General features: G+C 44.1%; 1 protein-coding gene across 1 annotated transcript in view; it reads right to left on the bottom strand.

The window, feature by feature from the left end:
- LOC148430947 (atrial natriuretic peptide receptor 2-like) overlaps positions 1–27,885 on the bottom strand; it is a gene marked incomplete at its 5' end in the record, with an annotated part of 72,404 nt that overhangs the window by 10,753 nt on the left and 33,766 nt on the right. Inside the window, one exon of the mRNA XM_088466408.1 lies at positions 13,336–13,510. Within this exon, the coding sequence (XP_088322534.1) occupies positions 13,336–13,510 (175 nt within the window). The remainder of the gene's footprint in view (positions 1–13,335; positions 13,511–27,885) is intronic.

Raw genomic sequence — 27,885 nt, 5'->3', positions numbered from 1 at the left:
TCTGGTGGGAAAAGGCAAAAAGCGACAGTGAACCTCGATAATAAGCCCCCCTCGATGGTTATAGCTTACCGGTAATTCACAGGTGAAGTAGCGAGTATACGGAATTCTAGCGCTGTGTACATGGCGAGTCTATTCCCTGCTGCCTGTGAATCACACTGCGCCATCATATGCACCTGTTTCCAGCCGGCAAGTCCGGAGCGTACTGACCGTGTGTGCACCGCGTGTGATCATTCTGTATATGCCGGATCGCTGTCAGACGGACAATAGTGAGCCAGGCCGCGGTAATTATATGGGCTATGAGCCTGATTCACTACAGAACGCAACTGCGAGTGCAATAGCGATTACGCACGGAGTTCAACTGCGATAATATGCTAATCCATTCTGATCACTCTGCAATCTCATCACTACATAACGACGCCCACTTTACCTTACATCCGTAATGTTTAGTAAGACTGTGAAACCATCGGTACCATCGCAGCACTACATAACGACGCCCACTTTACCTTACATCCGTAATGTTTAGTAAGACTGTGAAACCATCGTTACCATCGCAGCACTACATAACGACGCCCACTTTACCTTACATCCGTAATGTTTAGTAAGACTGAAACCATCGGTACCATCGCAGCCCTACATAACGACGCCCACTTTACCTTACATCCGTAATGTTTAGTAAGACTGTGAAACCATCGTTACCATCGCATCACTACATAACGACGCCCACTTTACCTTACATCCGTAATGTTTAGTAAGACTGTGAAACCATCGGTACCATCGCAGCACTACATAACGACGCCCACTTTACCTTACATCTGTAATGTTTAGTAAGACTGTGAAACCATCGGTACCATCGCAGCCCTACATAACGACGCCCACTTTACCTTACATCCGTAATGTTTAGTAAGACTGTGAAACCATCGTTACCATCGCATCACTACATAACGACGCCCACTTTACCTTACATCTGTAATGTTTAGTAAGACTGAAACCATCGGTACCATCGCAGCACTACATAACGACGCCCACTTTACCTTACATCTGTAATGTTTAGTAAGACTGAAACCATCGGTACCATCGCAGCACTACATAACGACGCCCACTTCACCTTACATCCGTAATGTTTAGTAAGACTGTGAAACCATCGGTACCATCGCATCACTACATAATGACGCCCACTTTACCTTACATCCGTAATGTTTAGTAAGACTGTGAAACCATCGGTACCATCGCAGCACTACATAACGACGCCCACTTTACCTTACATCCGTAATGTTTAGTAAGACTGTGAAACCATCGGTACCATCGCAGCCCTACATAACGACGCCCACTTTACCTTACATCCGTAATGTTTAGTAAGACTGTGAAACCATCGTTACCATCGCATCACTACATAACGACGCCCACTTTACCTTACATCTGTAATGTTTAGTAAGACTGAAACCATCGGTACCATCGCAGCACTACATAACGACGCCCACTTTACCTTACATCTGTAATGTTTAGTAAGACTGAAACCATCGGTACCATCGCAGCACTACATAACGACGCCCACTTCACCTTACATCCGTAATGTTTAGTAAGACTGTGAAACCATCGGTACCATCGCATCACTACATAATGACGCCCACTTTACCTTACATCCGTAATGTTTAGTAAGACTGTGAAACCATCGGTACCATCGCATCACTACATAACGATGCCCACTTTACCTTACATCCGTAATGTTTACCAGGACTGCAAAACCATCGGTAACATCGATTACCATCGCAGCCTCACGCACACTTGTACAAGCCCTGACCTTACTCAGGAATTGGTATAACCTCAGCGCAGGCGAAAAGGCCTCAGGCTGCGTATGGCATCGCAGTGACTAATTTATGCACGCCCCTGTAACGGCATTCACACACACTGACACGCCTGCGTTTGGCCGACCCCTCCCCAGTTACCACCCACCCACAAACGTCACTTCCTGTCAATCACTCTGCAATAGTTCACGCACTGCGGTGCATACGCAACAATCGTCCGATTGCGCTCGTATTAGCCTTTGCTGAATCAGGCCCTAAGCTCAGCAATAACCGCGTGTCTGCTGCTGAGATGATAAATTACTGTACAATCATTACATGGTCACTAGCAGAGGGCGCACCATAGCGGGGCTCTGTGCAGAGACGTTTATATCACGCCATAAAGGAGTAATGATGTTCTATTAGGGAAACCATTGCTGCTCTCACGTCAGATACTATACCTGAGAGCACACGGTAATTATCATCTCTCTTATATGTCATTTTTCTATATATTTCATGTTAAATATGGTTTGTGATTAAACATATGTTTATTATTAATATTTCAGTCCCGACTGATAACCATTCGGCCATTGCTAATGATTAGCGCACTATGTACATTTTAGTAGATTAGTAAGTAGTTGAGCATTCACAAGCTCCGCTATATAATGCAGCTTTATATACACAGATTGGGGTGACTGCATCATTGATAATTGAGCCTTGGTAATCCCAAAAGTATTTACGAACGCCAAAAGTTATTGATTGACAGGCAGATACATTTAAGGGGCGGTGCGGGGGTGTATCCGCCCCGTTTTCTGGGAGTGGCAAGGCGAGGGACTGCGTCAACCAACGCAGTATCCTGGCCTCGCAAACCTGGCAGCCGGTCAACCATCCACCATCGCGACCATCGACCGCTGATGGCCGCGATGGTGATCCCAGTCTGCGACCTCCGTCACAGTGCTGGGATCACAAATGCAGCAGGGCGTGTCATACAGGGGGCGTCATACACCTGCTGCCGCATTGTATAATAGCTGCCTACGTGCACCCCTGTGTGTGATCATAATAACAGCTGACAGGCACCATCTGGTTTCTCCTCATAAGGACGAGGAATATGACAACTTTCCTAATAAGGAGTTTAGTAAATGAGATAATATGAGAAGAGGCCTCATATAACCCCTCATCCACCGCAGCTCAGAGATAACAGCCTGTCTCACCATGCAGTGCCTGTCACCTATACATTACCCCTGTCACCTATACATTACCTCTGTATGTAGCCCTGTCACCTATACACATTACCCCTGTATGTAGCCTGTCACCTATACACATTACCCCTGTATGTACCCCTGTCACCTATACACATTACCCCTGTATGTACCCCTGTCACCTATACACATTACCCCTGTATGTACCCCTGTCACCTATACACATTACCCCTGTATGTACCCCTGTCACCTATACACATTACCCCTGTATGTACCCCTGTCACCTATACACATTACCCCTGTATGTACCCCTGTCACCTATACACTTTACCCCTGTATGTACCCCTGTCACCTATACACATTACCCCTGTATGTACCCCTGTCACCTATACACATTACCCCTGTATGTACCCCTGTCACCTATACACTACCCCTGTTTGTAGCCCTGTCACCTATACACATTACCCCTGTATGTAGCCCTGTCACCTATACACATTACCCCTGTATGTACCCCTGTCACCTATACACATTACCCCTGTATGTACCCCTGTCACCTATACACATTACCCCTGTATGTACCCCTGTCACCTATACACATTACCCCTGTATGTACCCCTGTCACCTATACACATTACCCCTGTATGTACCCCTGTCACCTATACATTACCCATGTATGTACCCCTGTCACCTATACACATTACACCTGTATGTAGCCCTGACAGCATGCCCCCTTTGGTGGGCGTGCTGGGGGCGTGGCTGCCAGACGGAGGCGTTCCCATGGGAACGCTTACCGTCTAGGGCCGGCCCCACTGACCTCACTAGTGATGTCGGTGGGAGTGATTTTGGCTCTGATAGAGCCAAAATCACTCCTGGGCTTGCGGCAGCGAGACCCTACCGCAGGGTCTCGTCGCAAACCCAATGGTCGCGATGGTCTTGACCATCGCGACCATCATCATGGACGCTCGCATAAACTGTGGGTGGTAACCCACAGCTATGCGAGCGTCCAAAAGGCCACTCCAAATTTAAATAGGACGGCCCTGATTCAGAGCCGGACGCTCTGACAAGAGCGCTCGCTCTGAATCAGGGCCTCCTACCTATTATTGGAGCGGCCTCCTGGCCGCTCGCATAGCTGTGGGTGACCACCCACAGCTATAGCGAGCGGCCAAAAAGATGGTTGCGATGGTCATGACCATTGGGCTTGCGACGAGACCCTGTGGTAGGGTTTCGCTGCCGCAAGCCCTGCAGTGCTTTTGGCTCTATCAGAGCCAAAAGCACTCCCAGTGACATCACTAGTGATGTCAGTGGGGCCGGCCCCAGACGGTTGGTGTTCCCATAGGAACGCCTCCGTCTGGGCAGCCACGCCCACCAAAGGGGGCGCCCTGTCACTCACCATTGACAGCACGCCTCCTTTGGTGCGAGACCCATAACAACGGCTTGGCCGTCGTTATTCGGGTCTCGCGCATGCACACGACGGAGCCGGCTCCCTAGTGCACATGCGCACTTGGCCAACATCAACCCGCTTGCGAGCGCTCAGCTATATGTGGATATAAGGGACTGATGATGATGATATAAGGGACTCATTATAATGATATAAGGGACTGATGAGGATGATGATATTGGGGACTGATTATGAGTATATAAGGGACTGATGATGATATAAGGGACTGATGATGATATAAAGGACTGATGATGAACATGATATATTGGATCGATGATGATATAAGGTACTCATAATGATATAAGGGACTGATGATGATTAGGATGATAAAAGGGACTGATGAGGATGATATAACTGACTGAGGATGATGGTGATGATGATATAAGGGACTGATGAGGATTAGGATGATAAAAGGGACTGATGAGGATGATGATATAAGGGACTGATTATGATGATATAAGGGACTGATGATGATCATGATATAAGGGACTGATGATGAACATGATGATATATTGGACTGATGATGATATAAGGTACTCATATAAGGGACTAATTATGATGATATAAGGGACTGATTATGAAGATGATGATATAAAGGACTGGTTATGATAATGATATAAGGGACTGAATGATGATATAAGGGACTGATTATGAGGAGGACATAAGGGAATGATAAGGATGATATAAGTGACTGATTATTATGATGGATATAAGGGACTGTTTATGATGATTTAAGGGACTGATGATGATTGACATAAGGGACTGATTATGATATAAGGAACTAGGAAGGCTGAACAGCCGAGGCACCATGGCGAGCCGTCCAAGAGGGACCCACAGACTGAGTAGAGAGAGCAGTAACAGAAGCCGGAACAGCAAGGCCTTCCTGTATGTAAGCCTCTGAGATAGTCATACGAAGCCATCTAACCAATGTTTTTTTATTGGCTGGCCATCCTTTCTTGTGGAATCCATAGAGCACAAATAAGTAGTCTGATTTCCGGAAGGAACTGGTATGGTCCACATAAATCCTGAGAACACGGACCATAGATAATAAGGCCTCACCTGCCGAGAGGACTGGTGACTGAAAGGCCGGTACGATAAGTTCCTGAATGACCTGGAACTTAGAAACCACTTAAGGAAGAAACCCAGGGCGAGTGCGACTCACAGGCCTGTCTTGATGAAATATTCACAAAAAGGAGCCACAGGAGGACGCTCCCAAATCTAACACTCTCTCCTGGCAGATGCAAACGCCAAAAGATAGGGAGTCTAAGCCATAAACCACGTAAAGTCTACCGAATCTAGTGGTACAAATGGAGGCCCCTGGAGGGCCCGAAGAACTACTGCCAAATCCCAACGATCCCCAAGGGGGACAAAGGGAGGTAGAATCCAGAGAACACCCTGAAGGAAGGTCTGGATAGCTGGGAGAGGATAAATTCTACATTGGAACCATACTGACAGTGCACTTTCAAGGAGGCAAGGTGGAGGGCTAGACCCAATCCAGCTTATAGAAATGCAATGACTCTGGAAATCCAAAACACTAGAGGAACGTAGCTACTGGCACGATACCTTAAGACATATGTATGCCGCACTCTGTGGTAGATCCCAGCAGAAGCTGGCTTATGTGCTCTAAGCATCCTAAAGATGACAGAGCCAGAAAATCCTTTGGACCTCAGTCGGGACGCAGTCAAAGACAGACAATCCAGGTCCAAGGAAAGGCAAAGACCCTGCAACAGGTCCGGATGTTGAGGCAGCAGGAATGGAGTGTCGATGGAGAAACTCCAAAACTCTAATTACGAGTGACATCTGGGTCAAGCTGGAGCCACCAGCAGGACAGTACCTCCGACTTGTTTGAACTTCCGAAGAACTTGAGGAAGAAGAGAGACCGAAGGGAACAGGTACGCAAATTGGAAGGTCCACTTCACTGACAATGTGTCGCCGAAGGTTGCTTCGGTATCTCCAGTTCGGACCTGTACACCGGCAGCTTGTGATTGTGTTGGGAGGCCACGAGGGCCACCTCTGGCAGCCCCATTTGTCCCTGGGATGCATGTTGTGATGGCTGAGGAAGTCTGCTTCCCAATAGAGTACTCCCGGAATGAACACTGCAGAGATGGCCGGGAGGTGACCCTTGGCCCATGTCAGAATGTGCGACACTACTGTAATTGCTGCCCGACTTCGAGTGTCCACTTGGTGCCAGCCACTGTTGTGACATTGCCAGACTGAACCTGTACAGGTTTACCGTGAAGTATGTGTTGGGCCAGAGTGATGGCCCTTAGACAGCTCGAAGTTCCAATACGTTAATTAACAGCCCTGAAAGGAGTGCGGACCAGTCACTGGGCCCCAGCCCCAGAGACTGGCATCCGATGAAAAAAATACCCAGTCCGGGCTCCAAAAGGGGCGACCCTTGTTTAGATGAGATGGCCATAACCACCTAGATAGAGACAGATGCACCTCCAGAGACGGCATCAGCGCCTGAACATTGATCTGATAAAGAAACCCACTCCACCTAGAGAGGATCAATTTTGCAAAGGCCAGGAATGGAACTGAGCATATTCCACCCTATCGAAGGTGGACACCACAGATTTCAGAACCTGCATTACTGAGTGTATGGACACTCGTCGACTGTGGAGACATCTGCGCACTCGTAGTTGAAGAGTGAAGATTTTGTCCAAAGTCCAAAGACCAGCAGGGCTCCCAGATGAATCATTCTCTTGTGAGGGATTCAGGGAGGACTTTTTCCAGTTGATTAACCATCCGTGCTTGTGAAGGAAAGCAATGTTTAGCTTGATTCCCAGAGGAGCTTCAACGCCATTTACAGCTAAGAGCAGGAGGCCATCCAGATACGGTAGCATTCGGACACCTGTGCAGGTAGGCTGTCAGCCATAATTCTGGTAAACCCCAGTGGAACTGTGGACAGTCCAAAGGGCAGAGCCTGAAAATTGGAAGTGTTGCTGTAGCATAGCAAACCGGAGAGAACGCTATAGGTACATGTAGGTATGTGTCCTGAATATAAAGTCCCCAGGCTCCATAGCTTTGATGATGGTGCGTAGGGTATCTCTCCTGAACTTTGGCACCTTTAGGAATTTGATTAGAGATTCAAGCTTGAGGATAGGCCTGAAAGGAGACCCATTTGGTTTCTGAACCAGAAAGAGTAGAATGATAACCAGTCCCTCGCAGAGATAGTGGGACTGGCATAATTACCGCTTACAGCAAGGACTGTATTTTCTGGACTTGTAAAGCCTTGTTCGGGTCTGAAGTAGGGCCTGTGTAGAAAACGGGTGGGGAGGCGGTCAGAGAAATGTGAGGGCGTACCCGTGAGAAACCCCTTCTCTTACCCAAGCATCCATGGTGGTGGTCAGATGAAGGCCTGTCCCGTCAGGCCGAGGATTTATCCTCAGGTGTAGAAGCAGGGCGTCCGGTGTCCAGCTCTGCTTGGTTCTGGGTATGGCGGCCCTCATGGAGGCCGACTGCCTAGGAAAGGACTGGCCTTTAGGCTTTTCTTGAGGATAAAAGGACTTAACAGATGTAGTCCGAGGCCTTGTAGTGGAAGTAGCCAGAGGCAGAAAGGCAGTTTGTGTTACTGTCAACGCTGCTACAATCTCGTCGAGGTCAGGGCCAAACAAGACCTCCCCCTTAGAGGGCAATCCTTTAGGACCTATCTTGGAATCTACCTCTGCCTTCCATGAGCGCAGCCACAGGGTATGGCGGGCAGATACAGTGGCGGCCGAAACCCTTGGATGCATCAGCCCAGCTCTCTACCGCGTTAGCCACCCATGCAATAGCCATGGTCGGACGTGCAACAGCTCCTGAAAGAGAGTACATTGATTTCAGGTAAAGCTTCCACCTTCCTATCCCCAGAATCTTCAGGGAAGGGATGAAAGGCATAGTAGCGCTTTTTATCAAGCGAATAACAAGAGAATCCACCACAGGAGGTGATTCCCTTTACTTGCAGTGACCCTCAGGGAATGGGTAACAGGAGACCATTTTGTGAGTGATACCTCTTACCTGGCAATTGCCAGACCTCCGCCATGTGATCCACTCTCTGGTCAGAGAGGGGGAACACAGCCGAAGACATTTTAACCTGCTTAAAGTGAGGGCGTTTTGATTTAGGTGCAGGTTCATCATTCTCTATAACTAGATATCAATACTTGATATAGGCTCCACCTCGTGACGAAGGGAATCGGAGTCAGACACTTTATCCATCTCTCCTTAGTCTGACGACCCATCTGTGTCAGACAGCAGTACAGACTGGGAAGACACCACAGGGCGTCCTTAGGTTAGTTCTTCTCTAATATGGTCTGAAAGGTCGTAGCTTTAGAGAATACATCCACCCAGGGTGGCCTGCAAGGGAAATGACAGACTGCTGTGGTACCTGAGGGGATTGCATGTGCTGTGAAAAACCCTGGTAGGGAGCGATAGTCTGTGTCACAGGGGTAAACTGCAAGAACTGCGAGATACCCTGAGAGGGAAGGGTAGCATGTTGAGGTAACCCCAAGTGGGTTACAACTGTGGAGGGCCGTCAGGCGATCCCCAATGGAGGCCAGGGTCTGAGGAAAAAAAACACCTCATACATAACCCTTCCCGAGTCAAATCCTCCGTACTCACACCTGCAGCACATGACAGGCAGGATAGCAAAATGGGTGCAGTATCGCGCTCTATTTCTTGGTCAGACATATCTGACCAACAATCATTGTGGAAATATTAAGCAGCGCCATACCGGTCCTGACTGACACTAAGATTAGCTGCAGGGACCCATTATCAGCGTAGGCAACACACAGTTCCATCTAAAATATGGCAACGTGCAGCACGCAACAGTATGTGACAAAACCTCACAAATATTGACAAGTGTATGTATATATATATATATATATATATATATATATATGTATGTATGTGAGGTCTCAGAACTACCCTAAGTACACCTGTATTAGAGCAGATTGTAAAGAAAAGGGATAGATATACACTGACAGGTGGGAGAATAAAGTACAGACAGTCAGCACTAGCATAAGTCACATACAATGCAGAAATATGTTTATGTATATATATATATATATATATATATATATATATACATAAACATGTCATATAATATACTGCACTATTACACTGCATGCAACTTACCCAGATTTAGTGTCTGGGAAGGTTATAGCGCTGTGTACACTGACCCAATAGATGAGATACGCAGGGGGACTGGACCAAACGCCGTCCTAAGAGATCTGCGATGCACCACAGAGATAAAATGGCTGCCGGAGACCTCAGAGGAAGCGTGGCCCGCGGAGGAAGCAGCTCAGGGACGCCAGACCTTAGGCTGGAAAGGCGCGCTGAGCTGAGGGGAGGAGCCGCTGTAACAGGGAAGGCTGTCTCCCCTGGCTGACTATTAACCCCCGGGATGCCGGCTTCCCATGCTGATATTGTCCCTGGTGGTCTAGTGGAAGCGCAGGGTATGGGGGGGGGGGGGGCTGTGTCCACCTCAGCACCGCCGGTCTGTCCCCTGAGACCGGAGGCAATGACTACTCATTCGCGGGTCACGGCAAGTGGTGATCCGCCTTACCATGTCCCCATAGATCCGGCCGGTCAGGGAAGTCCCCAGATCAGTACTGGCGGCGCCAGCGGGGTGACGGCGCGGCAGCACAGATGTCCAATGGACAGTCTGTTGCTGCGCGCTCTGCAGATAGTGTAAAACTACCATAAATCATAAAAATTAAATAAAATAAAATAGCTTTAGGGGCTCTGCTAATCAGCCCCTCTGCAATATCAGTGACCCGACTCCGGCTGGGCACCTACTCAAACGGAGGTGCCTCTGGCTTGGGGGCGGGGTTATAGGGAGAGTGGACCCAGTGCATCCTGGGAGCTGAAAGCTTTAACTGAGTGGTGCCTGGATTTGGTTCCCAACCTATACCCCAATAGGACTGATTATGATGATGGATAGAAGGACTGTTTATGATGATATAAGGGACTGTTTATGATATAAGGGACTGATAATGATGATATAAGGGACTCATGATGATGATATAAGGACCTGATTATGATGATGGATAGAAGGACTGATTATGATTATATAAGGGACTGATTATGACAATGGATATAAGGACTGATTATGATAACGGATATAAGGGACTGATAATGATATAAGGGACTCATTATGATGATATGAAGGACTGATTATGATTATATAAGGGACTGTTTATGATTATATAAGGGACTGATTATGATAACGGATTTAAGGGACTGATAATCAGTCCTTCATATCATCATCATAATGAGTCCCTTATATCATTATGATGATATAAAGGACTGTTTATGATGATATAAGGGACTGATTATGATGACAATATAAGGGACTGCTGATGGTGATATAAGGGACTGATGATATGGGACTGTTTATGATGATGAAATGGACTGATGATGATAGAGTCTGATCAAGATATAAAGGGCTAATGTTGATGATGTATATAAGGGACTAATGATGACTATATCAGTGACTGATGATATAAGGGACTGCTTAGGATGATGAAATAATGGACTGATGATTATGATGGATATAAGCGACTGATGATATAGGAGGATGATGATGATATTGTCACAAGCCGCCGTGCTGCCAATGCTGTGCGGGGTGAATGCCGGACAAGCGTTCGCTGAAGTCTCCTCCTTCCTGTTTAGCAGCATATTGTTGCAGCTCCAGTCTGGGTTGCTGCTGAGCCTCTGCACTAATTACTGCCTGTCTGTGTGCAGTGTCTGGTGCACACTAATTACTGCCTGTCTGTGTGCAGTGTCTGGTGCACACTAAGTACTGCCTGTCTGTGTGCAGTGTCTGGTGCACACTAATTACTGCCTGTCTGTGTGCAGTGTCTGGTGCACACTAATTACTGCCTGTCTGTGTGCAGTGTCTGGTGCACACTAATTACTGCCTGTGTGTGCAGTGTCTGGTGCACACTAATTACTGCCTGTCTGTGTGCAGTGTCTGGTGCACACTAATTCTCCTGTCTGTGTGCAGTGTCTGGTGCACACTAATTCTCCTGTCTGTGTGCAGTGTCTGGTGCACACTAATTCTCCTGTCTGTGTGCAGTGTCTGGTGCACACTAATTCTCCTGTCTGTGTGCAGTGTCTGGTGCACACTAATTCTTCTGTCTGTGTGCAGTGTCTGGTGCACACTAATTACTGCCTGTCTGTGTGCAGTGTCTGGTGCACACTAATTCTCCTGTCTGTGTGCAGTGTCTGGTGCACACTAATTACTGCCTGTCTGTGTGCAGTGTCTGGTGCACACTGATTGAGTCTCCTGTCTGAATACAGCCCAGGTGCTCAATAATCTGTCATTAGGGAAACTTGCTCTGATTGGGCCCTATTCCTGTTATATTCCAGCCAGCCCGTCACTCACTCCTTGCCGGTGACAGTTTCTTGTACTTCCGGTTGTTCCAGTCTCTTGTTTTCCAGTCGAGTCCAGAGCCATTCTACTGTGTTTATCTACTGCCGTTTGTCCCATCCAGGCGGCGCAGTCTACATTACACCTGCTCATGCTGCTTGTGTTATATAGGTGGCACGGTGCGCCTTCTCCACCTGAAGCGCCAGTCTCTGTCCAGCGCCAGTGTCAACATTGGCCGCTACTCAGTGGTCCAAGTGTGCACTCCAGCGCACCATTGCCAGTGTCATCCCTGCGACGCTGGTAGCGACTCAGCATCCTGAGTGCGCAATCCAGCGCACCATCGCCAGTGTCATCCCGGTGGCACTGGTAGCTACTCAGCATTCTCCTGCCAAGTCGTTCTGCCCTCAGGCCTCAACCAGCCCAGACGCTGCTACAGGCCCCAGAGGCCACAACACAATTATACGGCCGCATCTTGCCAAGATACTCCAGCCCTGAAGGCTGTGCAGGACTTTCCCCACCAGTGACTCTGAGCCCTTAACAGATATGTGGAGATTGATGAAGGTAAAAGGGACCGAATATGATATGGGGGACTGACAATGATTATATGGGGGATTGATGATGATATGGGGGACTGACAATGATTATATGGGGGATTGATGATGATATGGGGGACTGACAATGATTATATGGGGGATTGATGATATGGGGGACTGACAATGATTATATGGGGGATTGATGATGATTATATGGGGGATTGATGATGATATGGGGGACTGACCATGATTATATGGGGGATTGATGATGATATGGGGGACTGCCAATGATTATATGGGGGATTGATGATATGGGGGACTGACAATGATTATATGGGGGATTGATGATGATATGGGGGACTGACAATGATTATATGGGGGATTGATGATGATATGGGGGACTGACAATGATTATATGGGGGATTGATGATGATATGGGGGACTGACCATGATTATATGGGGGATTGATGATGATATGGGGGACTGACAATGATTATATGGGGGACTGACCATGATTATATGGGGGATTGATGATGATATGGGGGACTGACAATGATTATATGGGGGATTGATGATGATATGGGGGACTGACAATGATTATATGGGGGATTGATGATGATATGGGGGACTGACAATGATTATATGGGGGATTGATGATGATATGGGAGACTGACAATGATTATATGGGGGATTGATGATGATATGGGGGACTAATGATGAGGATATGAGGGATTGATGATAATGATACGGGGGACTGATTATGATGATATAGGGAATTGATGATGATATTTGGGATTGATGATGATATAGGGAATTGATGATGATATAGGGAATTGATTATGATATAGGGAATTGATTATAAGGGCATTGATTAATACTGTATATAGGGAGATTGATGATAGAATGTATTGTTGATATGCCGGACAGACAATGTTCTTGATGGTGATTTGATGATGACATGTGGAAAAAAATAAATATATATACATTCAGAAATACAACACACCCACATGGATCACTATGAAGCATATAGTACCTGTGTGGATTCCTATCCGGAGATGGAGTTGTGTGTTTGGTCTATGGCGGATTTTGAAAGTCTTTACTGCATCCAGAAGTGCCAGCGACATTCTTGCTATTTCCCGCGCATGCAACTTCCCATTCCGCACTGGTAATCCTGACACAACCATATAGGCATCACCAATGGTTTCCACCTGCAGAAAACATCTTTCATGTGAGAAGCGTCTAAACTTTAATAATGTAACACGTCCTGGCTGCTTATTGTTAGTATTGCAGGATGTAAAGGAATTGCATTCTATATGGTTAGTACACAAATCTGCAAGTATAGATTCAGTGATGACACTCTATACATCCATCCATAGCATAAGTAATATATGGTTAGTGACACTATTATATATATATATATATATAAAATTATTATTGATTCCTACCTATCTATAAACCCTAAATGTCGCTATTTAGCGTTATAAGTATCACAAGAAATAATTGCTTTCCAGACTGTTTCCACAGCACAAAAATATTATTCACCAAAAAGCAAATAGTTACACGCTGTGATCTAAATACAATTAGCGCAAACACATTATACAATCACTAGGTACAATCGAATACATACGCATGCGCTCTGAATCCAGATTCCTGGCATCAACTATGAAACTTCGTCAACAGCAAAGAAATGATGACTGACTAACAGATCCAGGTGCTTGCATATAAACCCTGGCAGAGATAGGCAATACAATAGAACAAGTTGGCATGATCCATTGGTTCTTCTTCCTGATTCTCCTGTTACGATGCAGTTCATAGGTCAGTTTGTATTGTTATAGTTCAGCCTCCAACAGCTCTTTGTGTCCGTTTTCCCGCTGAAGAACAAGTCTAAACTGGCTAATAAACATTACATTACAGAGTACATTTCAATGCCTATCTCTCTATGATCCATAATTCCCAGATGCATGTTGCGATTTCCTTGCCGATGGAACCGGAAATCTGCAAATAAACAGTGGTTCAGAATGGCACCAAACACGGTCTGCTTATGTACTAAACCTGAGATCTTAAATACAGTTGCTTTATTACATAATTTATAATGAATAAAACTTCGGATATTAACCTTAATGCTAGGGAAGCTTCCTATGTAAGTGTGTAAGTGTAAGGATATTAAGAAAAGACGCTAGTTAGCGTTGTGCATATACGTGTTTGTGGAGTACACCGTGGTACATGTTTTGCAGGGTTGTTCATATTATATGTGTTAGTAAATGTATGTATTTATATAATGAGGACTTTTAACAGTGTTCTATTGCGTGGGATTCGCACGATGCTAAAAAAATAGCATCGCCGTATGTACTTATGTGTGAGATTCGCTAAAATGGCGCTGGGCGGCCAATTGCAAAATGGCGTCTTGTTGCCATTCACAAAATGGCGTCGTGCAGATTTTAATTAACAGATTCTGTCTCAGGCAATCATCCGGCTTCGACAGTCCACCCTTTGATAGCCAACAACATGCTATCAAACTTTGATTTTTACAAATTTAATTTAGGCTTACATTATGACAAATTATTTAATGTTATATTATAGGATGGCATGAGGTGGTTCTTAAACCATCAATAATGTGTCTCTGGGGGACATAAAACTACCCTTATACGCACACCACGGATCTTGGGAGATCATGGGAAAGATGTGGGGATGCATTTAACCTCTAAAGGAAGTCTTGAAGGGGATAGGGACTTGAATTATTTAAGATGTTTAAAATAATATTTCATAATACATTTCATGCATGTCTAAATCTATACATCATATGATGGTACCTTCTAGTTCAGGGTTGTAATGCAGTCCTACGTTTACCTCAGTATTCATATTGTTACTTCTAACCACCATCATAATTTCATTCTTTCGATTTACCTTATCTTTACATTTTCCACATTTCAGCACAGTAGGAACACACCTGACACACAAGCCAATTACTAAGATGACAACCAGTATGAGGATCAGGAGTTTACCTATGCTAGCAACCATTTCCTGGGCCCAATCTCCTAGACCGGAGAACCATTTAACTGGGTTCAGCCATGAAACCCATTCCTCTACCTTCTCCTCTACTTCAGCCACTGAAGTATTATGGTTCTTCCGAAATTCCCATTTTAACTGCAGAATTTCGTCCATCTTCCGTTCTATCACCTCCTTAGGGGTCACAGGTATCATTTGTAATGTATGTGCAACACTTTACACCAAATTGGGTGGCCAAAGTTACGCAGTAACCCCCAGTGACAGCTCTTAAATAATTTAAAACTAATCTATGTTGCACCAGTTCTTTCTTGTAGGCCTGTAACGCCTTACCTGTGTACCTAAATGTGTCATCATACATCTCGGTGATATTATCTATTAATTTAGCAAGATCTTGGATATATCTGAAATTTAGTGTATCCCGAGCGATCCTGGTGGGATCCAATGCGACTAAAACTTGAAAGCCAGTTGTCTCACTAATTACTGTTTGGCTTTATGCACATCACCAGGTATCATATTTCTTTTGTCTCTATGTTCATACTGTGTGTGCAGATACGGTGATGGTGTGTTTTTATGAATACTAAGCATTTCACTATGTGTAACGGTCATAACCTCTGGGAGTACTCTTGCAAGGTAACACAAACCTTCAGAACTCAGAGAGAGCCACTTATACGCTTTCCTTCCACATATAAAATATACCTCATTGGGGAGAACATAAGGAATAGAATACATCATAATCATCCAACACATTTCCCTAACAAATGATCCTATCTCAGGTGCTCCCATCTGGCTAATACACATTTCTGGTTGTATAACCCTAGCACAGTACCCTTCTGGTACTCTGCCAACCATTTCTTTGATGTTACTTAATGTATACCGATACCGGAAGTGTCTCCCATTTAACCTAATTGTATGTAACAGTTCAAAATTTGTAGGCTCATAATCAGCTCTTAGCGAGAAGGTCATCGTCTGGTTATTCCCAGTCACCTCCCAACTTCCTATTTTATTGGAGTTGGTGATGTTCAAACATAAAAGTGATCTATCTACTTGGTACTGGTGGAGTTTAAAATTAGGTGGTTTGGCGTTTAGAAATTTTCCATCCAGCGTCTTCCCTTGTTGTAATTCTAAGACCTCAGAGACATTTAATGGGAACAGCACTAACCCTACATTATGCTGTCCCTGAGGCACATGAGAACACACCCAACAGTCAGTCTGGTTTAAAACTTTGCTCACCAAAGTATGATAATACTCTAAAAGGATACCCACCCCAATACTGGTTATACTTAGGTTGGCACTGCTGGATGCACTTCTCATCAATTAAGGACCCACACAACTCACAAATACAATATTCCTCAGACGATAGACCTTCACACTGTCTCAGAGTTTCCAACATAGCAGATCACTTAACAATTACTATACTGGGTTTGGTCAGATACTCCCCCGGTTGGTTTAGCACTCCTTCTCCCAACTCCACTCCATTGCTATCTCTGTCCTCCATCACAGAAACCAGAGATCCCGAAACCAAGATAATGAGAACTCTGGGAGAAAACACAAAGATAACCACAGCAGACCAATCCATTGCTGAAATCAATGATCTACAAATTTGTTTAGCTCAGGTGTCTCACTGTAACCTTTAGTCTTCCCAGAACAGACTCGCAATTGACAGGTCTATGTTATCTGTCTCGATTCCGCCTTGTCTCTCCACTGGTTGGTTGACCTTCTTACAATGAGTGGAATGGACCCAGGTATCTCTCTCCGCCACTTTCGATAAAGTTGTACTCATCAGCAACACCTGATACGGACCTTCCCACCGATCTGTCTAACAACCTGAACGCAAGAAATTTCTGATCATAGCAAATTCTCCAGGTTCAACATCATGACAGTTTGTTTCAGGCATATCAGGTGACAACAATTTCAGTTTCTGCTGTTGCTGTTGTTTTAACTGTTTACTCATTGTTATAAGATACCTTACAGTTACCTCGTTGTTACTTTTCAAATCTTCCTGCGGACTTACAATCAAATGAGGTTGTCTACCAAACAGTATTTCAAAGGGGGACAGATTGAGAGGGGGTCTAGGAGTTGTCCTGATACTATGAAGGACAAGTGGTAGTGCTTCTGGCCACCCCAGTCCAGTTTCTGCCATGATCTTACTTAATTTATTTTTAATGGTACCATTCATTCTCTCCACCTTGGCGCTGGCTTGCGGTCGATAGGGGGTGTGAAGTCTACTATTAATACCCATCAAATTACACGTTTTGGAAGACATCACCTGTGAAATGAGTACCCCTATCACTTTCAATAATTCTAGGGATACCGTATCTGCATACAAACTCCTGAACAATCTTCTTAGCAGTAAACGCAGCAGTAATGGTGGCAGCTGGGTATGCCTCAACCCAATTAGAAAACACATCAGTGCACACTAATACATACTTGAGATTCCTGCAGGGTGGTAATTGGATGAAATCAATTTGTATTACCTGAAAAGGTCCGTCAGTCAGAGGAATGCGGGATTGCTCGGTGGGGATTGTTTTCCCAATGTTTTTCCTCAAGCAGGTCAAACAGGACATTGCTCTCTTTTCCGCTTGAGAAGAAAAACCCGGTGCGCACCAGTATGCCCTCACCAATTTGCACATACCTTGCTTTCCCAAGTGAGTCAGACCGTGCGCTGCCTCAGCCAGGCTTGGGTAGTACGCCTTGGAGGCCACTGGGTTTACTTGTCCATCTCTCCAGATTCCAGAAGACTCCTGCCCACATCCCTTAGACCTCCAGACTGCCTTTTCCTGAATGGAACACAAATTTTGCATCTCAATTAATTTCTGCATATCAATCATTTGAAACATCATTTGGTTAATTGGCACATTCACTTTTAACCCTGCTGCCCATTTGGCAGCTTCATCTGCCCTGTTGTTGCCCAGTGACACTGGATCATCCTCACAGGTATGGGCTTTACACTTAATCATGGCCAGCCTTTGGCAATTGGTTCGCTGTCAGTCCTTTTATATGTCTGGAATGTGTGACTGGTGTGCCTGCTGCTGTAATAAAATTTCTCAGATGCCATAGAGCACCGAAATCATGTACCACCCCCAAGGCGTACCTAGATTCAGTGTAGATATTAGCAGATTTACCTTCTGCTAATTCACAAGCTCTCCTTAGTACCACCAGCTCTGCCACTTGGGCCGAGTGAGGTGGACCAAGGGGTTCAGCTTCTATGATGTCTTCGTCATTAACCACAGCATAACCTGTACATAACTCTCCAGTGTCAGTTTGTCTATGACAACTCCCATCCGTGTAAAATGTCACATCTACATTTTCTAAAGGTGTATCCCGTATGTCAGGTCTTGCAGTAAAGGTTTGATTCAGATATTCCATACAATCATGTGCATCAATATACCTGCAGAACTCACCTTCCACCAGCGACTCACCTCTCTCCACCCTTTGTGCATCCTGTTGCACATATGGTAAATACGTTGCTGTATTTAACGTACTGCACCGTTTGATGGTGATGTTTGCAGGTGCTATTAGGGCTAGTTCCCATTTTGTGGACCTAGCTGACGAGACATGTCTGGTTTGGGCAGAATTCAGCAAAGCAGATACAGCATGGGGTGTATAAACAATCATATCATGGCCTAATACTATATCCTCACTCTTACTGACCAATAGAGCAGTTGCTGCTACACTTCTTAAACACGTTGGGAGTGTTCTTGCCACAGTGTCCAATTATGCACTGTAGTATGCTACGGGCCTACTGGCATCGCCATGTTTTTGTGTGAGGAAACCTGCTGCACAACCATTAGCTTCCGTACAGTACAAATCAAAAGGTTTTTCATAATCAGGAATTCCCAATGCAGGTGCTCTTGTCAGACTATCCTTAAGATTAAGGAAAGTCTGCTCTGTTTCCTCTGTGTGTATGACACGATCGGGCTTTGAGGAAGAGACTAAGGACCTCATTCAGACCTGGTCGAGCGCTCGCAACCTGGTCGATGGTTAGGCCCTGCGCACACGCAGCGGCCGCAATGCGCAAGCCCCAGAGCGAGAGAGAAACTCTCTCGCTCCGGATCTCACTACAAAAGGGCCGGCTGTCGATGTTGATCAACAGCTCGGTCCGTTTTGTAGGCGGGGCAGGGGGTGGCTACACAAACTGAGGCGATCCCAAGCGAATGCCTGCCATTTTGTGGGCGGCCGCAATGACATCAGCAGTGATGTCAGTGGGGAGCTTCCTGCTCGATCAGGTCTTGACCATCGCGACCATCACCCTGGTCGGTCGCTAAGCTGTGGGCGGCCGCAATGACATCAGCAGTGATGTCAGTGGGGAGCTTCCTGCTCGATCAGGTCTTGACCATCGCGACCATCACCCTGGTCGGTCGCTAAGCTGTGGGTGGTAACCCACAGCTTAGCTGGCGACCAGGAGGCTGCACTAAAAAAAAAGAAACGGCCGTCCTCATTCAGAGAGAGCGATCGCTTCTTGCGACCGCCTCTGAATGAGGGCCTAAGTCCTGTAATGGCAAGGCCAAAATAGAAAAACCTGGGATCCACATTCTGCAGTATCCACACATTCCCAAGAAGGTACGGATTTGCTGTTGGTTATGCGGCAGTGTCATATGCTGTATGGCTTGGATTCTGTCAGTGGTCAGATGTCGTAACCCCTGGGTTAGGCAATGTCCCAAGTATTTAACCTTGGACTGGCATGGCTGTAGTTTGGCCTTAGCAACCTTGTGCCCTGTTTGCGAGAGATGAAGCAATAAAAGTTTAGTATCATTTAAACATGACATAAACGAATCAGAACACAACAATAAATCGTCCACATATTGTATTAGAACAGATCCATTGGCAGGTTGAAAAGATTGTAAACAGTTGTGTAAGGCCTGGGAGAAGATACTGGGGCTGTCTATGAATCCTTGGGGAAATCATGTCCATGTGTATTGTACCTCCCTGTATATAAATTCAAATAGGTACTGACAGTCAGGATGAAGAGGTACAGAGAAGAAAGCAGAACAGAGGTCAATGACAGTACAATTGCATTTGGTGGGATCTGCAAAAGAATGACAGCTGGTTTTGGCACTACGGGGAATTGGCTCTCTACTACTTTATTAACCCCTCTAAGGTCTTGTACCAGCCTATAACCCCTCCCACCACTCTTCTTCACAGGAAAGATGAGACTGTTGGCTACACTCACTGTATTGACTAAAATTCTCTGTTGCAATAATCGCTGATTTATGGGATAAACTCCTATCTCTACCTCCTGTTTTAGCGGGTGCTGGGGAATTTTTGGAGCTTGTCTACCGATTTTTAGATTTACCATTATGGAAGCTACATTTGTCATCAATCCAGTGTCCTGTCCATCTTTGGTCCAGAGGGACCCTGGTATCTGAGATTTGTTCTACTTGAGATGGATTTTTATCTGAAACAGTAGAGTGAAACATTAACCTTTGGGGAGTGTCCAGTATATCCCTCACCTCATGCACAACTCTCTCTGGGATATCTAGAAATATACCATCAGGGGTACAATATATGACACATCCCATCTTACATAACAAATCCCTTCCCAGTAAGTTAGTAGGAGCCGCTGCTGCCAAGTGAAAAGAATGCCTTGTATGCAATGGACCGATATTAACCTCTGCAGATTTGATTAAAGGATAATGTTGCACTTTACCCGTTACACCCATTGCTGGTACTGTTTCGCTGGTCACCTGTAAATTAGATGGAGATTTTTATCACTGATCTGGTCACCCCTCTGTCTACAAGAAAAGACTGTTTAGTACCAGCTACGTCAAATATCATTACAGGTTCTTCTCGAACATCCTCAGTTAACCTGACTGGCTGTAGACTACAGGTATGACCTGCCCCCTAGCGTTTACTCTCACTCTCCAATACAGCATTTAAGGCCACCACTGGAGCAGGTGACTGTGGAACATTCCCTGCATTCTGCATATATCCCTTATGTGGATATCTAGGTACTACCTGGTTAGGGGGTCCTACCCTCTTCACCTTACAGTTTCTAATTACATGTCCCACTTGGTTGCGGTTAAAATACCGTCGTGAGTGGGGTGGGGGAAAAGGTAGTTGTATGGGTTGGGCAGTAGAGAAAGATTGTGAGTGTGGGTAACAATTTTGAGGGTAATATGGTGGCTGAGGGTAGTATGGGTATTGTGGCTGTGTGTGATAAGTGGGGTAGGGCTGTGTTTGTGGTGGTGCAGGATTGGTTAGGGCATGTAGCTGTGTATGTGTGTCTGGTGGCTGTGATGTTACATTCATTCCTTCTAGAGCTAGAATACTAACAGCCATTAGCTTCTCGCTCTGGGTCTCTCTCTTCTTGAGGATGTTTTTATCGTGCTCAATAGCAGATTCCCTGAGTGTGTCTACAGTAACTCCCCTCCAGCCAGGTAGAGAGGTATGGACTCGGGTCTTCAGATTGTCCATAAGTACTGTGATGACCATTTCCCTATGGTGGGTGCTATCTTTAATATCTTCTATCCCAGTGTACTGGGTGATAGTCTGCAGAGCTCGGGTACAGTAATCTTCTGCAGATTCACTCTCTTTTTGTTTTATGGTAAAAATTTTACTCCAGTTAACTACTACCGGAAAATATTCACCCAATTGAGTTATTATGCGGGTAATGTTACCTTGGTTATCCTAGTCTGTTAAGGGGTCAGCTCCCTCCAATACGCAATCCGTGATAAACTTTTTCATGTCGGTATTATGCGGAAGACACACCCTTAACACCACTCGCCAATCTTTATTGGTTGGCTCGTGAGCATTACCCAAGTTTTTCACACATCTTTGGCATTTTGCTAATCCCTTCTTAGGGTCAGGGAATTCGGTCATTATGGAATGTAGTTCAGCTCTTGTCCAAGGACAATGCATCACTACATCTCTTGTGGGCACCACACCATTCGCATCCGGATTCCCATTGGGAACAGTTATTGTCCGGACGGGATGTATGTCTGCCATAATGTTACCTTTGGCAGAATTACCTAGTTGAGGGTTCAGCCTACTGCTACTACGTACGGTATTAGTAATCTCCACTACTGTTAAAGCGGGGGTTAATACTTCCTGTACGGGTAGGGCTACCTCCATTTCTGGTACTAGTGAGGCAGCTACCTGTGCTTGCTGCGGTGGTACATTTAACATTTGTGCAACATGGGAGAGAGCGGACATCACAACAGAGTCATCATCTACATCATCAACACGTTCCTTATAATTACTTAAGAGAGGGTACAGGTTACATGTTACATTTTTATGGGCTTTTACATAGACTGTACCTTCACCCCCATCCGCATAGGGCGGTGGTGGTGGTGCGCGTGAACTACTGACATTACCTTCTGCAACGCTACCTTGCTCTGCGTGTGACGCTGGTTTGCGTTGCATGCACACCCCTAAGCTACATATCCCCCTCGTGCTGCCATAGCTTTAAACAATCGTTATACTTTATCTATTTCTTTCTCGAGTGCACCATACAGATTCTATCTCGGACATTGCTCAATACCTTCTTATCAAAGCTGCCAATTCTGGGAAAAGGTCTAACACTCATTCTCATCATCTTAAACCATACATCACAGTACATAGTTGCGTACGCACCGTACCTAGTATGCATAATATGCCGTGCAGAACCGATCGGCGCTTCCAAGAACAGCACATCATCTAACATCTCTACCGTTTGCTTGGCTCCCATCTTCTGAAAATAACACTAAACTTTTCAATAGAGATTTAAATCGGTGATAGAATGTCAAGGCTACTTTCACTTACCTGTGGACGATATTAACAGGACGCGCCCACACACCTATGGAAGAATAACCAGGCTGCTTCCACGCACCTAATCCCTTTTCGAGTACTTTGCACTGCTAGCATGTAGCATTCCCATAACAACTACCCTAATCAGTGATTTCATCCACCACTACTCAGTTCACAATCACAATATGCCACAACTGTGCGGTTCAATCACAATGCCCAAAAACAACAACTACATCTGCTATGTGTATAGACTTCGGTTTCTACTACTAGGGCGACACCAGGCGCCTAGCCCCTAAGGGTCCTACGATACCCCTAGCTAGGGAACATGTTACCCCTACCAACACACGTTCACTGTTACACACCGTTTTCCTGCGCAGAAAAATAAATGTTTTCCCAGATATGGCAGCACCGACTAAGATCTTTAACCACTTGCCTGGCACGGTCGTATCTGATTTGGATGTAATTACCCTCAAATTAAATCTGAAAGTCTGCAGGTAAAGCACATCTTGTTTGTTTCATTTCACAGCCATTGTGGTGGTGACTAGAGGCCAAAAGATGAAAATTCTGTCAATGTCCCAATATTTATGCACCTGACTGTGTGTGTGTGTGTGTGTGTGTGTGTGTGTTATATATATATATATATATATATATATATATATACACAAAATATTTTTTTCAAATAAAATCGTGATGGATAAGTTTAAAATTATGTTCGTGACCTAATTCAATCATAAAAGAAACCGACAATTTTGGAGCTGTTTTTCGAAAAAGAATTTGTCAGTTAAGTGGTTAAAACAATGCTATCACGCTATCAATATCACAATGCAATCTCAACGGCTTTGTTTAAACACGCGGCAGCAATACAGGAAATACGTATACGCTATTGTGCAACTAGTCGCATACACAATAATGCAGCCGCTACACAAAACGTATTATTACCCTTACGCTATTGTGCGACTTCCCCTTTTAACATGAAGTTTTATCAACGAAGGAAAACAAACTTTTTCCCCCCTTGTCCTTGGATTCTAATCAGCGCTCCTTGAACTCACACAACGGATAGCGGTCTCTCAGCAACAAAGTGGTAGCAGGTATTCGAAGGCACAATGCGTTCTTTCCTGCGTATGGCGCCTCCACCCTTTGCTGAGATAACAGTGTGTTACCGTGTGAATGGTAGCGTGATTTCACTATGAGCCCCCAACTATTCCTACCTATCTATACACTCCAAATGTCGCTATTTAGCGTTATAAGTCGCACAAGAAATAATTGCTTTCCAGACATTTTGTTTCCAAAGCACAAAAGGATATTATTCACCAAAAAGCAGATAGTTACACGCTGTGATCTAAATACAATTAGCGCAAACAGATTATGCAATCACTGGGTACAGTCGAATACATACGCATGCGCTCTGAATCCAGATTCCGGGCATCAACTATGAAACCTCCATCAACAGCAAAGAAAAAGATGACTGACTAACAGATTCAGGGTGCTTGCATATAAACCGTTGCAGAGATGGGCAATACAATATAACAAGTTGGCATAATCCCATTGGTTCTTCTTCCTGGTTCTCCTGTTATGATACAGTTCATAGGTCAGTTTGTATTGTAATAGTTCAGCCTCCAACGGCTCTTTGTGTCCATTTTCCCGCTGAAGAACAAGTCTAAACTGGCTACATTACATTTACAGAGTACATTTCAATGCCTATCTCTCTATGATCCATAATTTGCAGACGCATGCTGCGATTTCCTCGCTGATGGAGCCGGAAATCTGCAAATAAACAGTGGTTCAGAATGGCACCAAACACTGTATGCTTATTATGTACTAAACCTGAGATCTTAAATACAGTCATTTTATTACATACTTAATAATATAACCTTGAATATAAACCTTAATGCTAGGGAACCTTTTTATGTAAGTGTGCAGTGTGTAAGTGTAAGGATATTAAGAAAAGACGCTAGTTAGCGTGCGTCTACGTGTTTGTGGAGTACACCGTGGTACGTGTTTTGCAGGATTGTTCATATTATATGTTTTAGTAAATGTATTTATATAATGAGAACTTTTACAATTGTTCTATTGCGTGGGAGTCGCACGACGCTAAAAAAATAGTATCGGCGTATGTACTTATAGTGTGTGAGATTCGCAAAATGGCGTTGTGCAGATTTTAATTTTAGCAGATTCTGTCTCAGCCAATCATTCGGCTTCGACAATATATACATCCATCTATAGCATAGGTAATATATGGTTAGTGACGCTCTATACGTCCATCCATCCATAGCATAGGTAATATATGGTTAGTGACACTATATATACATCCATCCATAGCATAGGTAATATATGGTTAGTGATGCTCTATACATCCATCCATCCATAGCATAGGTAATATATGGTTAGTAACACCATCCATCCATAGCATAGGTAATATATGGTTAGTGACACTCTATACATCCATCCATCCATAGCATAGGTAATATATGGTTAGTGACACTCTATATATACATCCATCCATAGCATAGGTAATATATGGTTAGTGATGCTCTATACATCCATCCATCCATAGGTAATATATGTTTAGTGACACTCTATATATACATCCATAGCATAGGTAATATATGGTTAGTGACACTCTATACATCCATCCATCCATAGCATAGGTAATATATGGTTAGTGACACTCTATACATCCATCCATAGCAAACGTAATATATGGTTAGAGTGTCACAAACCATATATTACCTATGCTATGGATGGATGGATGTATAGAGTGTCACTAACCATATATTACCTATGGATGGATGGATGTATAGAGCATCACTAACCATATATTACCTATGCTATGGATGGATGTATATATAGAGTGTCACTAACCATATATTACCTATGCTATGGATGGATGTATATATAGAGTGTCACTAACCATATATTACCTATGCTATGGATGGATGGATGTATAGAGTGTCACTAACCATATATTACCTATGCTATGGATGTATATATAGAGTGTCACTAAACATATATTACCGATGGATGGATGTATAGAGCATCACTAACCATATATTACCTATGCTATGGATGGATGTATATATAGAGTGTCACTAACCATATATTACCTATGCTATGGATGGATGGATGTATAGAGTGTCACAAACCATATATTACCTATGCTATGGATGGATGGATGTATAGAGTGTCACTAACCATATATTACCTATGCTATGGATGTATATATAGAGTGTCACTAAACATATATTACCTATAGATGGATGGATGTATAGAGCATCACTAACCATATATTACCTATGCTATGGATGGATGTATATATAGAGTGTCACTAACCATATATTACCTATGCTATGGATGGATGTATATATAGAGTGTCACTAACCATATATTACCTATGCTATGGATGGATGGATGTATAGAGTGTCACTAACCATATATTACCTATGCTATGGATGTATATATAGAGTGTCACTAAACATATATTACCTATGGATGGATGGATGTATAGAGCATCACTAACCATATATTACCTATGCTATGGATGGATGTATATATAGAGTGTCACTAACCATATATTACCTATGCTATGGATGGATGGATGTATAGAGTGTCACTAACCATATATTACCTATGCTATGGATGTATATATAGAGTGTCACTAAACATATATTACCTATGCTATGGATGGATGGATGTATAGAGCATCACTAACCATATATTACCTATGCTATGGATGGATGGATGTATAGAGTGTCACTAACCATATATTACGTTTGCTATGGATGGATGTATAGTGACACTCTATACATCCATCCATCCATAGCATAGGTAATATATGGTTAGTCACGCTCTATACATCCATCCATAGCATAGGTAATATATGGTTAGTGATGCTCTATACATCCATCCATCCATAGCATAGGTAATATATGGTTAGTGACACTCTATATATACATCCATCCATAGCATAGGTAATATATGGTTAGTGACACTCTATATATACATCCATCCATAGCATAGGTAATATATGGTTAGTGATGCTCTATACATCCATCCATCCATAGGTAATATATGGTTAGTGACACTCTATACATCCATCCATCTATAGGTAATATATGTTTAGTGACACTCTATATATACATCCATAGCATAGGTAATATATGGTTAGTGACACTCTATATATACATCCATAGCATAGGTAATATATGGTTAGTGACGCTCTATATATACATCCATCCGTAGCATAGGTAATATATGGTTAGTGACGCTCTATACATACATCCATAGCATAGGTAATATAAGGTTAGTGACGCTCTATATATACGTCCATCCATAGCATAGGTAATATATGGTTAGTGACGCTCTATACGTCCATCCATAGCATAGGTAATATATGGTTAGTGACACTCTATACATCCATCCATAGCATAGGTAATATAAGGTTAGTGACGCTCTATACGTCCATCCATAGCATAGTTTATATATGGTTAGTGACACTCTATATATACATCCATCCATAGCATAGGTAATATATGGTTAGTGACGCTCTATACGTCCATCCATAGCATAGGTAATATATGGTTAGTGACGCTCTATACATCCATCCATAGCATAGGTAATATATGGTTAGTGACGCTCTATACATCCATCAATAGCATAGGTAATATATGGATAGTCACACTCTATACATCCATCCATAGCATAGGTAATATATGGTTAGTGACACTATATACATCCATCCATAGCATAGGTAATATATGGTTAGTCACACTCTATACATACGTCCATCCATAGCATAGGTAATATATGGTTAGTGACGCTCTATACATCCATCCATAGCATAGGTAATATATGG

This window comes from Taudactylus pleione, unplaced genomic scaffold (genome assembly GCF_031769625.1).
Source record: "Taudactylus pleione unplaced genomic scaffold, aTauple2 ptg003059l, whole genome shotgun sequence".
Lineage (NCBI taxonomy): Eukaryota > Metazoa > Chordata > Amphibia > Anura > Myobatrachidae > Taudactylus > Taudactylus pleione.
The sequence above is the reverse complement of the archived record's forward strand: the minus strand, read 5'-3'. Positions and strand labels throughout refer to the sequence as shown.